The following is a 12459-nucleotide window of genomic DNA, read 5'->3' as shown; positions in this document are numbered from 1 at the left end:
TTCTATACATTTTACGTGCGAGAGCAATTCGTGGCTCTCGAGCTTGCGTTTTTTAACATTGCCAACGATTTAATTATTTTAATAAAGACTATTTTAATAACTATTGAAAACGTATTTGTAAGTTAAAAAAAAAAAAAATTTTCAGCTTATGCTCACGAGACATCCTTGTCCATATAAATCTTCAGTCTCTTCTTCTTTTATGTAACCTTATCACAACTCCTCCCCTCATAAAGAAATTTTTCTTGACTATGGAAGGAAAAATTCTAAATACATTTCACTGCTTTCAAAACACAAGTGGTAACCATTTAAGTGATAATAGAGAAGCCAGTTACATTACCCTGTACTTATTTCTAGATAACAAAAATGCAAAAATACAACAAAAAGATTTAAATTTTGAATCTACACAAAGTACCTTTTCAGTTTACAAAATGCTAATACTTAAACATTTGATTCTAACCATTTTGAAAACTAAACACACTATGAAAACAAATTTAAATCTACAAAAATATAATTCCAAAATGCAACAAAAATCATTTTTCAAAAAACAGTTTACAGAACAAAAAGGATTGGCTCCTCCATATACTTCATATGCTAAAGTTCCTGCTGTTCGTAGATCTGATCTCGAATAATCAGTCACTGAGATAGGACACTCTTCAACACTTAGAAGTATATTTGGATGAGGTCCCAATTTCTTTTTCCTGACTTTATGATTTGTCAGCTCATCCAAAGAAAACTCGCCAATGGCTAGTAATGTCTCCTTATACATTGCACGCCATATAGCATATGCATTTGATTCAGCATTATAATTGAACATCATTTTTACAGCAAGGTTATTTGGAAGCAATTTCTCAGAAGAAAACATCTTGATAGAAGTGGGTTTTTTGAATATCGAATTCTGCAGATCTTGTGTTCCTTCAGTATGCGATATAATAAATATTGTTTGGTGTTGAACATTATCATGATTTTCTGTTGCTTGTGCTTCCGAGAATTCTGCTGGCGAAACATCCGCAATGATAGTCCTTTCTTCTAAACTGATGTCTGGAATTTTAATGTTCTCCTCCGTATTACTGGCTAACTTCCTTTCTTCCGAATGCTCATTTTTGATGGCCCTTTCACTTTCTATCTCTTTCTTTTCTTCCGATCTGGAATCTAAGTCTTTTGCACTCGCTCTCTCTAAACTCCTGCGCGCATGCGCCTGACTACGAGTCTCCACAGCATTCAAGAGAACCGGCCGTTCTCTAATTTCCTCAATCAACTGTGCAGTTTTATTCCCTAACAAATAGTACTCTTTATCTAACTCTACCTGAGTAACCATTGCCTTTGTGGTGACCACACCAAAATCACCTTCAATGGTGACTTTCGCCAAAGGTAAACATTTACATTCTGTGTCCAAAGGCTGTTTCACCCATACAGTTTCCCCTAATAAGTCACTAGTATTAATCCAAGTACTATTACACAGATCTACACCAGCTCCAGTATCTCTCAGATATTCTCTCTCTATCCCATTAATTACTGCTTTCTTGAAATATGGCTCAAAACATTTTCCTAAACTCTCCGTTCCTAGATTATTCACCAGATTAGCCTTATTCTTTTCCAGTGATGGACATTTAAGTCGGATATGTCCGTCCTTTCCAAAAATTGGTAACACCTTATTTTCCGCTGTTTCTCGAAACCTGCTTCATTGAAAACTTGCTTTTTTTTAGGAGCCTCCACTTTTCTATGCTCCTCTGATTTAATTCTTTGATGACCACTACTTTTCTGATTATAACTACAGTTAGAATTTATATACCACTCTCTATCTTCCTCAAATGGTTTCTTTAACCCCGCTCTCTGTTTTAACTTCCTCATATCTCTTCATAAAGCCTCATACCTGTCGCATTTCTCTGCTAAAATAGAAGCTGTTTTAAATTCTTCCCAATTGTCTAAGTAGTGCTCTCTTATTTCTAGAGGAACTCGCCGCTTAATTTGCTCAGTGAGCATAAGTTCCTTAAGACTTTCAAAATCTTGAACTTCTACTGAATCCAACCAATTCTCTAAATACACTCTCAATTCATACACTAAATCCACCCATAACATTCCGTTTTTTCTAGAATGTTCTTCAAATTTTGTTTTTAGTGCCCAAGAACTAAGCTTGAATCTCTGCATGAGTAATTTCTTAACATGCTGATAATCATCCCCTTTATCCGCTGGTTCTTTCACTATTAACTGGGCTACATCGTAAGGTAATAAAGGAATTAATTGCGAGACCCAATCAATCTCATTAACGTTCTCTTTTGAGCTTGTTTTTCAAATAGCATAAAGAATAATGAAATATCTATATTACTCGGTTCAAAACGCGGTACTAGATCTTTCAAATTAACCTTTTTTTCTCTAGATTGTTCAACTTTCGAAACCGTGGAAGCTAGGCTATTAGTCTGAACCACATTCATCAGTTTTAACCTTTCCAATTCAAAAACTCGCTCCCGTTCCCGTTCTGCTCTCTCTTGTTCACGTTCCCGCTCTGCTCTCTCTTGCTCGGCTATTTCTTCTGCTTTTCTCTGCTCAGCCGCAGTCCAAATTCTTGCCGCGTATTCTTCTTTCGTAGCTTCTTCTTCATAGTCCTCGGCATTTAGAATAGCCTGCCTAATTTCTCTTACTCTATTTGCCTGAGACACATTTGTTTCAAACTCCTCCGCCAACTCCAAAAGCAGAGCTTTAGTAAATTTCCTCATAAACTCACCCATTATGGAAAATTAAATAAAAATAACCTACCCCGAAATACAATAACACAAAAACAACAACAGGTTTATCTCTCCAAAACTGAATAATTCCCTAACAATTCTGAACACAAATTGCCTTACAACACTTAATGATAATACCTATGCCTACAAACAAAGAGTATATAAAAAAAATGCTAATTAAGACGCAACCTTTTCCTGCTCTATATCCAAAATAAGCTTAGTCTCGAATAACTGGCGTAACCTTTCCAAAATCACAAAAATGGTATTCACCAATTTTGAAGACACCTTTGATTGACTCTTCTGGCACTACTTGGATATTCTTCCGGGAAATTTCACTTTGCTTCCTCCAGCGTTCCCTTCTGACACACTGTCACTTGTCTCTGAAAAGGCTTCACCACGCGAACTGTCCTTGCACGCAAAATTAAATCGTTCTTGAAGAGAAGAAAGTCACAGGCGAAAAAGTCCGTTCCTAAATTTACTCTCAGGAACAATCCCTAAAAGCTGCCACCAACTTTTAATATTTACTGCTGTGGTGTAGTGGCCGAAACCGCTATGCTAACCCTGGGTTATGACATCAGGTTGAAAACAAAACACAGCATAATAAAATTTATTGAATGCTAAAAAAAATGGCTACATACAATTCTGCAGAGAAAAACCTATCTATTTCAAAAATCAAATTCTATACATTTTACGTGTGAGAGCAATTCGTGGCTCTCGAGCTTGTGTTTTTTAACATTGCCAACGATTTAATTATTTTAATAAAGACTATTTTAATAACTATTGAAAATGTATTTGTAAGTTAAAAAAAATAATAATTTTCAGCTTATGCTCACGAGACATCCTTGTCCATATAAATCTTCAGTCTCTTCTTTTATGTAACCTTATCACACACCTTTGAAATGGCAGTGGACTAATTTACAATAACTAATTTTACTAATTTAATATAAATAGCAGTGGAAGCATAAATGAGTATGCAAAAGTTTATTAATGAATTGTTGATAACATTTCCGGAAATTATTTGACCAGTGCTATGTACCCTTAATCATGAATCTCAGAGAGATTTCCATACTTTAAAAGAAAATTTCAATGTAAAATGTAAAATTAAGTAAAAAAGGAACTTTCTTTCAGGAAGGGTGGAATTGCAGGAATTTCTTTTGCTCCTGAAAAAGAAGGACCTGTATCTGATTGCCCTCAAAATCAATAGAATTGTTCAAAATCTATGTCGAATTGAGGTTGCCTTTTTTTTTTTTTTTTTTTTTTTTGTCTAATTGCAAACGGTTGAGTAAAGTCAAAACCAAGCTTAATCCCTTAGAAATGTTTGGTGACATTCCTTTGCCTGTTGGCAATTTTAGTAATCCATTTTTTACTTTATTTGGTGCCATTATCTTTCATTTGGCAACTTTATTTCAATTTAAATAGTTTATTCTGTAATACTCTGATCATATTAATCAAATTATTGATCACAGAAAATGTTGTATTTTCTCTTTTTTTATACTTCTGGCAATTTGATAGCAATATCTAAATGTTAACATTAACTGCAGTTACACTGAGTGGCACCTATTGTATACAGAAATCAGCAGAGTAAGAATTGATTGTTTTTTTAATATACAAATTATATCATCTGTAATAAATTTTACATCAATTATATTAGGTTCATTGTTTTAAGTTCTATTGCTTTTTAATCTGTAAGGAGTAATGCTTTATGTTTTCTATCAGAAATTTCATAGGAGCTGTAAATTTGGTGTCTTTTTAAATGAATGAGTTAATGAGTTTAAATCAGTGGTGCCTTTTTTAAAGTGAAGCATAGTAAATCTCTTTTTATAAGATCAGAGTTATTACTTACGAGACTAAAATTGTCTAGGACAATGTGAAATGTGTTATCTGAAAATGATTAGATTCAGTTTTTACTATAGAAAATATTATGATTTTTACAAGTAGATGATACACTGTGTCCCAAATAATACACAACTGAACTTTGCTGTGCATTTTTGAATTGTTTAGAATAAATAATGCCTGGAATAAATACATTTTTTGAGAAATGCTGGTATGTTTTAAGAATTTATGTTAGACAATATTTCAATCAAATAATATTTTAAAATCATTTGAAATATTTAGTGTAATTGACAGTGTTGATTTATAAATTAAGAATATATGTTATTTTGAAATTTCCTGATTTATTTTAAATAAAGAAATTGAGGTGGAGATTTTTTTTTTTTTTTTCATTTTCACTCTTAAATTTTAACTGATTGGCATATTCTTTGAATGGCCACAAAAATTAAACAGCTAAATGCTGCTGTTTTTGCATGGGTTGACTTTCAAAGAAGTAGACTTGTAGCGTTTATTCTGATCTTGCTTTTTTTCTCATGTATGATATGGGTATGAGGTGTTTTTTCTGTAGAACACCCTCTCTAAAAGTACTTGCAAGCAAGCAGCATCTGGCAAAATTATCCTTGCTGGTTTTACAATTTCTTAATTAACATTTCCTTAAGACTGATATATCTTTTTTATTAGAATTGGTCGGTAAAGTTGTAAATAAAATAAACTAAACATAATGTTTTATGATTAAATAAGTGTATTTATGAATAATTATCTCATTTCCTCATATGCGCTCTCCTGATGTTAAGTGGTAGCACATTCGTCCATGGGAAGATTCCTAGTTTGAACCTCAATGAGGGCATTGTTGATCTTTTTATATCCACTGGCCCCAAAATTAAAACTGTTACTTGAAGGCAGTGAAAATAGATTAGAATTTTTCTTGTTGATATGACTTTGTTACGCATAATCTTTTGAAATATACGTCTCTTAAAATGATAAGCTTGTACAGTTTGAAAAATCAAACAGTCTTTTCAGTGATAAGCATTTTTTAAAAAGATGTCTATTTTTTTTTTTACCCTTAAAGTGATAATGTAAAATGTATAGAAAATAATTCTTTTAAATTTGAGATTATCAGAAAGACAATCTTAAAGATTAACCATAAAATAATCTGATTTCAATGGTCTGAATTAACTGGAATTTTTCACATTACAATGTACTCGAATCCAGTGTTTTCTCTTGCAAGGGTATAGAGAAGTTAGATTTTGTGAAGCAGGAAACATGAAAAATCAGTTGTGCCCTTTCCTGGGCTTGGAACTACAGTTCTTCCACTTGCTAATTGGACAAGCTGACCAGTTGTGAGCATGTATGGCAGAATGTGATAATTCTTTACAAGAGCAATTTCTGAATAGTACCAGTAGAATCTCATCCACTTTTTTTTTTTTTTTTTTTTTTTTTTAGTGTTTAAGGAAATGGGGTTTCAGAAGATGTGAAGACATATGTTGGATTAAAACAAATATCAAGAATCCAGGTCATTCGAAAAATCTGGAACCACGAGCAATATTTCAAAGAACTAAGGTAAAATTTAATAATGTGAAATGTTATAACCAAATTATTGTTATTATTTTTTAAGCTTATTAAATAATTAAAATAAAGTATGTGTTATCAATTTTATTAGAATTTAATAAATCATTGTTGTCTAATTAATGAGAATTAAAGGTGTAAGCCTTATGTGTAAAGATAAAACAATATTATTTAGCTTCTGTTTTAAGCTGAAATACTTTCAACATTTGAATGATGTCATCTACTTCAGTTACCATTTCTGTTTTTAGTGCATTCAAAATTTACTTCTTTATCAGCTTTGATCAAATGATTTTTCAGCTTTTGATCAAAACTCAAATATTTGAGAACTTAGAGGCTTCTGGAGAGCTTAAAGGCTTAATGGAATAATAGATAATAAGCTTAATAGGTTTAATAGAATTAATAAAGGCTTCTCATCTTAGATTAATAACCAGCTATAAAGAAATTTCCATTTCTAATAGGGGAGGGAAATTCTATTCCAGTCAATCATTACAAATTAGTAATTATTTCTTTCTTTCTTGCTTTTAGTTTCAAAATTGTGCGCATTTTACTTAAGTTCAACAAGGGCAAGTTATTACTCTTTTTCCCCTGTCAATAAAATATGTAGTTCTGTTTTAACCCTTTGACGCGCGGAGGTCGCGCCCTGAAACCACCATTTTCTGAATTTTTTTTCTCCTCCTTTTTCTGAAATTTTTGAGTGAAAATGAATTGATTACTGATCTTTTACATCTAAATAACACAAAATGACTGTAGAATCATATATATTTTAGGTATTAATACTTCAGATCGGATGCCTTTTAAAATTCGTTTTCGTTGTGACAAAATAACTTCCTTTCATTAATATAAACAACTTTAAATTTCAAAAGGTAGTCATCGCACATCATGATTTCTATCATAAACAATAAAAAATTGCAGTAATTAAACTGCATATATAAAAAAAACCCCTCTATATGTATGGCATTTGCTATGTGGTTTCAGGGCGCGACCACTGCACCACTAGAGCATTGTGTCACAATGCTTACAATCCTCTAGAGGCTCAGTGGTCGTACCTTGAAACCACTGGCGTTTGCTTCTCAATGGTGTTCGCTTGCTTTTCAAATAGGAATGTTTATTTTTACCCGGATATAGATAAAGGGCTTTGAAACCACAGAGTTATTTTATTACTAAACAATACATGCACCTGCCCAGTAAAAAGGTCTTTCTTTTCCAAATACTTTTCTCTGAAATCAACACACTTGCTCCCCAAGCTAGTATTGTGATTTTATAAATTATTTCCTGTGGTTTAAATTTAATGTAAATATACTTTGCTATAATAAAAAATAGAAATTGCGTAAAAGTTTTATTTAAATTAAAAATATTTTCTGAATATTTTGGGACGAAATATGAATAAAATAAGTATGAATGGGAAGCGAACGATCCATACAAAGCCAAAAAGACCAAGCACCCCCCCCCCATTAACATAAATAACCACAAATTTCATGTGCCAGATGAAAAGAAACTAAATAATGCTGGACATATACCAGTGAAATTTAAATCCAGGCAGTGTACATTTTGTAGCAAATTATATATAATACAATTCTTACATACATTTTTTTAAAATCCATAAATTTCGTCATTTATTGGAAACGTACGCGGAAAATGGTAAGTTTTTTTTTCCTACTACATCACTAAGTTTCAAAGTCCTAGATGCGCGGTGGTTTCACAGTGCGACCACCACACACAGAACAAGGGCAAGAGAAGATTTTTTTTAAATTCATATATTATTTGTCTCTAGGATCATAATATTAAATTTCTAGAATTTTTAGTTAAAAAAATTATAAAAATAATATCACGTGCGTCAAAGGGTTAAAAAGGCCATTAATTCTTGATAAATTTATAGAACATGAATGTTGTGTTCAAAAAAAGGAAATAAGTAAATCATCTGTTACATAAGATTGTTGGTCTGTGTACTGCAAATTCAGTTTTGATTCTGCCAAAATTATCCTAAAAACTTTTCCAGTTTATAAATTAGATTTTCTTGAGGCTGTAAAAAGCTGTCTACAGCAATCAGCGACTTAAATTCCAACTGGTGTTTCCCACCAATCTGTAAATAGGTCAGTTCTTAATCTGGCTACATTTGCCATTCTTAAGTGGCACCATTTTTTTAAACTTTTCTATTTTTCTTCATTATGCATCATTATTTAGTTAGTAAATTTTTTGGGGGGAGGTCTCCTTTTCTATTTATAGTACTTGTCTTTCATTTAGTGGATATAAGAATAGCTTTCATTCACTGGATATACTTCCGCTGAAATGAAGTTGATGCCAAACAAATTTTTTTTAAACTCACCAAGGGCTAATTAAGCAACACCAGCCAAGGAAACTGCAGTTGTAAAACAAATTTTGAAGTTTCAGAAGACATTATAAGGGATTTAATAAAAATAAGACTGTAATTTAATAAAAATAAGACAGAACTTCAGAAGAATATATTATGGAAGTGTTGTGTTGAACTCTTATTGAGTTATACAAGTATTTTGTTGGTATAATTTTTTTTTAATGTTGTTTGGAACTTAAAGCTCATAGCATTAAAAAAATGATTTTAAACTTGCATTATCATTCAGATATTATAGTTTCCCCCTGAAGCTTTAACCTGTGTATTTAAAGCATACATATTTTTAACAGGAAATAGTTTTTCACAGTCTCATTTTTTCATTTGATTTTATCCTGGGTACTTTTAGAAAAGTTTAAAAATATATTTATTTAATTTAAAAATAATTAAAATAAAATTTCATAACATAAAAATTGCCTTTGACAACATTTAGAGGTTATTCGACAACATTTAGATTTATAATCTTTATTTATTGTGTTTCTAAAATTTCTTGTATATTGATATTTTTCTTATTTCACTTTTTAACAGTTTGGCATTAAAAGCTCTCCAGTTTAATGAACTGTGTTCAAATTGCAGAACCTACAAAATTGTTGAATGTTTTATAGTTTGATGTAATAGCCACTGGATGAATATGCTTCTCATTTGCATTGGAATATGCTTTTGGTTATTATAAACACTTTTTTGTCTTCAACAACTTTCTTAACTAATTTTTTCATAGTTACTGGAATTTATAATAATGGTTAAATCCTAAATAAAATTCCAAGTCAAAAAAAAAAAAAAAAAAGGATAAGTTGAGTGGAATGAATAATAATAAATTACAAACATAGCCACAATATAGAACCATTATTACAAGCAGAAAACTAATCCACAAGATTGGCAACATAGCACTGTTTTCACCATTTTAGGGTTCTTTGCAGAAGTGTTTCATACAATTTTGATCTCTATCATTTGAAGTGATCATCATTAAACTTATTTTCTTAGTGAAAAATCAGTTGTTTTCGTATTTTTAATGTAATTACATAAATGTACTTTTGTATAATTAACCATTATTCTTGTCTAGGAACACTGCTTAATGGGCATCAAGGGTACAGTACGGCGAAGTACTGATGGAGACTTCATTCATGCCAATATAGATATTGATCTCATCATCTCTGAGGAACCAGAGTATGGTAGCATCGCTAAACCGGAAGAAATATTTCATATTATTGAGCATTTCTGTTTGGGAAGGCGTCGACTGCATATTTTTGGACGCGATGTTACCGTTCGTCCTGGATGGTTAACCATTGGACCGGCTCTCACGAACAGCAATTTTAATGGTGAAACATACAATTCATACTTCAACAAAGGTCCCAATGATTATCTGACAGGATGTACTGATAGAATTGAAGCTTTACGACCCAAATCTCCTCCCCCCAAATCGAAAGGTGGGGGAGGTCCGAGTGCTTCAAATAGAGGAGCCAATTCTCGCGGAGGAAGTAATCGATCGAAAAATTTTGGTGGCCGTGGTAGAGGCTCTCATCGTGGCCGACAGTAAATGCCCTTTATTAACTTATTTTATACAATTTAAAAATTTCACATATATTCTCTCCATTTTATATGAAAGTTTTTTAAATACTCATAATAAAACACAAAGATGAATGTGTTTCCCATTTTTAGTTGAAATTTAAAGATGATGTAGGATTCTGGGTAAACTTTAAAACTTGGCAGTATCCTTCTGAAATTGGTGGTTTGCCAACCAAAATCAAGTCAATGACATAAGATCCTTTATTTACAATTTAAAATATATTGTATTTATATTTTATATTACTGCTTTAGCAGTATTTTCAGTAGATATGCTTTTATAAATTTTGCTTGCCTGAAATGTTTATTTTACATCTTTGAGTAAAATAAATAAAAAATGCAACTCATGCATGGAAGGAGTTTTTTCCCATATGTGAGGGGGGGGGGAGAATACTTGGAAATTTTTTGGGAATATAACCCCCCCTAAAAAAAAAAATATTAAATTAAGTTACACATTATCTCATACTTTTGAGTTGAACAGGAACATAAAGTCGGAATTGATTTTATTATTTTTAATTTGTATATGATATTTGTGTGTTTTGTATGAATAAATTTTGTATGCACATAAACAGATTTTTAGAAATTTTTTCTAAACAGCATTTTAAGAAAATACAGTAGACTTCTGGTAATCTGTACACTTTCAGACTGAGGTTTGTGAATTAAGCAGATTTTAAGTCATGCTATTTAAATTTTGTGTGTTTTTCCATTTGCAATTTTATATTAAATTTGAATTGCTTACACATAAGTAAATAACATAGTTTAGAAATTATTTAATCAAGATTTATTTATTACATTATTATTTTGTCATATTAAAATATATAATTACAAAATTATATATTTTAATATGACAAAAGGGTAAACTTTGCTGGGAGAAAAAGGGATAAATAAGGGGGAAGTAAAATTGTACGTCCACCGGTGAAATTAGTTTTAAAATATTTTTTTGTTCTTTTAAATTAAACAAAAACTAGGTAGATGAATAAATTCCTTGCATATGAAAACTTTAGCTGCATGGTTTCCCTAAATTGAATTTTAAAATTAAATACAGTCAAAAATCTTTAATCCAGACATCCGTAATCCGGACCTCAAAGCTACAAACTTTCTCTGCATGCGTAAACGCATAATGCATTAATGCATGTGCATAATACGTTTACGCATGCACATTTAATGTATAACGGATGGTATAAGCTAAGCTAAAATTATCTAATTATCTATTTCAGTTAATGTTGCAGATTGCATTGTTCCTTAATCTTCGAATTGGATCCGGCTTATTATTTTTTGCAGACTGTTAGAGCAATTTTATAATAATTCCTTACTAAATGTAGTGTTTCATCTCAAAGTACTCCGATATAATTTAATTGAATTTCCTCATCATTATAAATATCACAATTACACATTAAATAGTTTTCTGGTTGCAATTTTCTAATTTCGACTATGCGTAATGTATGCTTTACGCATGCGCACATTGAATGAAATGTTTAATAAAATAAACAAATAAATATTAAGCTTTTTTTTTGTAAATTTTGATACCCTTTAGATCATAATTGCTCTTTATTTCATAAATTACGGTTTCATATTTTTAATTTTATAATTTCTGCATGCCATCTTACCAGATTTAAACTATCAGTTTAATCTATAATCTGGAAAAACCGATAATCCGGAATCGGCAAAGTCCCAACGAATCCGGATTAAAGACTTTTGACTGTATACATTATATTCTGCAATTTTTGGATTAATAATATCACAAGCAGTTTACGATTGAAATTTGGGTTTTCATTTTTTTTTAATACTGATACAGCCATATTCTTGATTTTTAATATCACGTAAGTCACTGCAAAGGCTATTTTGAGAATATAACAATGCTGATAAGTGATGTAAGCAAGTGTGCATTTGTTGCATGGAATGTAAACAAACCAATTTTGAAGTGCATTTCATTTAAAATTCTGTATCTGAATAGCTGCAAATAAATTAATTCTTCACATGTTTAGCCGCATAAACTCAAGATTAGTACTAGAACAACATATTATCTTTTGAAAAGTAGTGATAAATCCAAAACAAAACATTTGCAAATTCATGATGCGTGATAACTGCGAGAAGGACGGTCATGCAGAAAATATTATATGAGTTTCATAATGAATAAAATTAATTTCTTTAATTAATATATTTTATAATTTTATTAAAAAGTTATTTGTGTATTTATAACAGAAAACATTACCATTAATTTTACCATGCTGAATGTCCTAAAAATTGAAATTTTGCTTGTTCACATTAAAAAAAAAAAAAAAAAAAATGACCATGGAGTACAGTCATTTGTGGATTAACAGAATTTTACTGTAATAAAGAAAATTTCTTATTGGAAGATCCTTATCTTTTATGTATTCCTCCCCTGCATCTAATGGCTGGATACTTGCTCAAGAAGAATTT

General features: G+C 31.0%; 1 protein-coding gene across 1 annotated transcript in view; it reads left to right on the top strand.

Moving 5' to 3' along the window:
- Window positions 1-10607, top strand: part of Mettl14 (methyltransferase like 14) — a 51076-nt gene extending 40469 nt beyond the window's left edge. Inside the window, exons 9-10 of the mRNA XM_035350928.2 lie at window positions 5994-6110; window positions 9539-10607. Coding sequence (XP_035206819.1) covers window positions 5994-6110; window positions 9539-10012 — 591 coding nt within the window. The 3' untranslated portion in view covers window positions 10013-10607. The remainder of the gene's footprint in view (window positions 1-5993; window positions 6111-9538) is intronic.
- Window positions 10608-12459: the final 1852 nt, after the last annotated feature.

This window comes from Stegodyphus dumicola, chromosome 8 (assembly GCF_044657685.1).
Source record: "Stegodyphus dumicola isolate Sdum_Otavi_A_Nest chromosome 8, ASM4465768v1".
In the NCBI taxonomy this organism is placed as follows: Eukaryota; Metazoa; Arthropoda; class Arachnida; order Araneae; family Eresidae; genus Stegodyphus; species Stegodyphus dumicola.
Note: the sequence above shows the minus strand (reverse complement) of the source record. Positions and strands in the feature narration are given on the sequence as shown.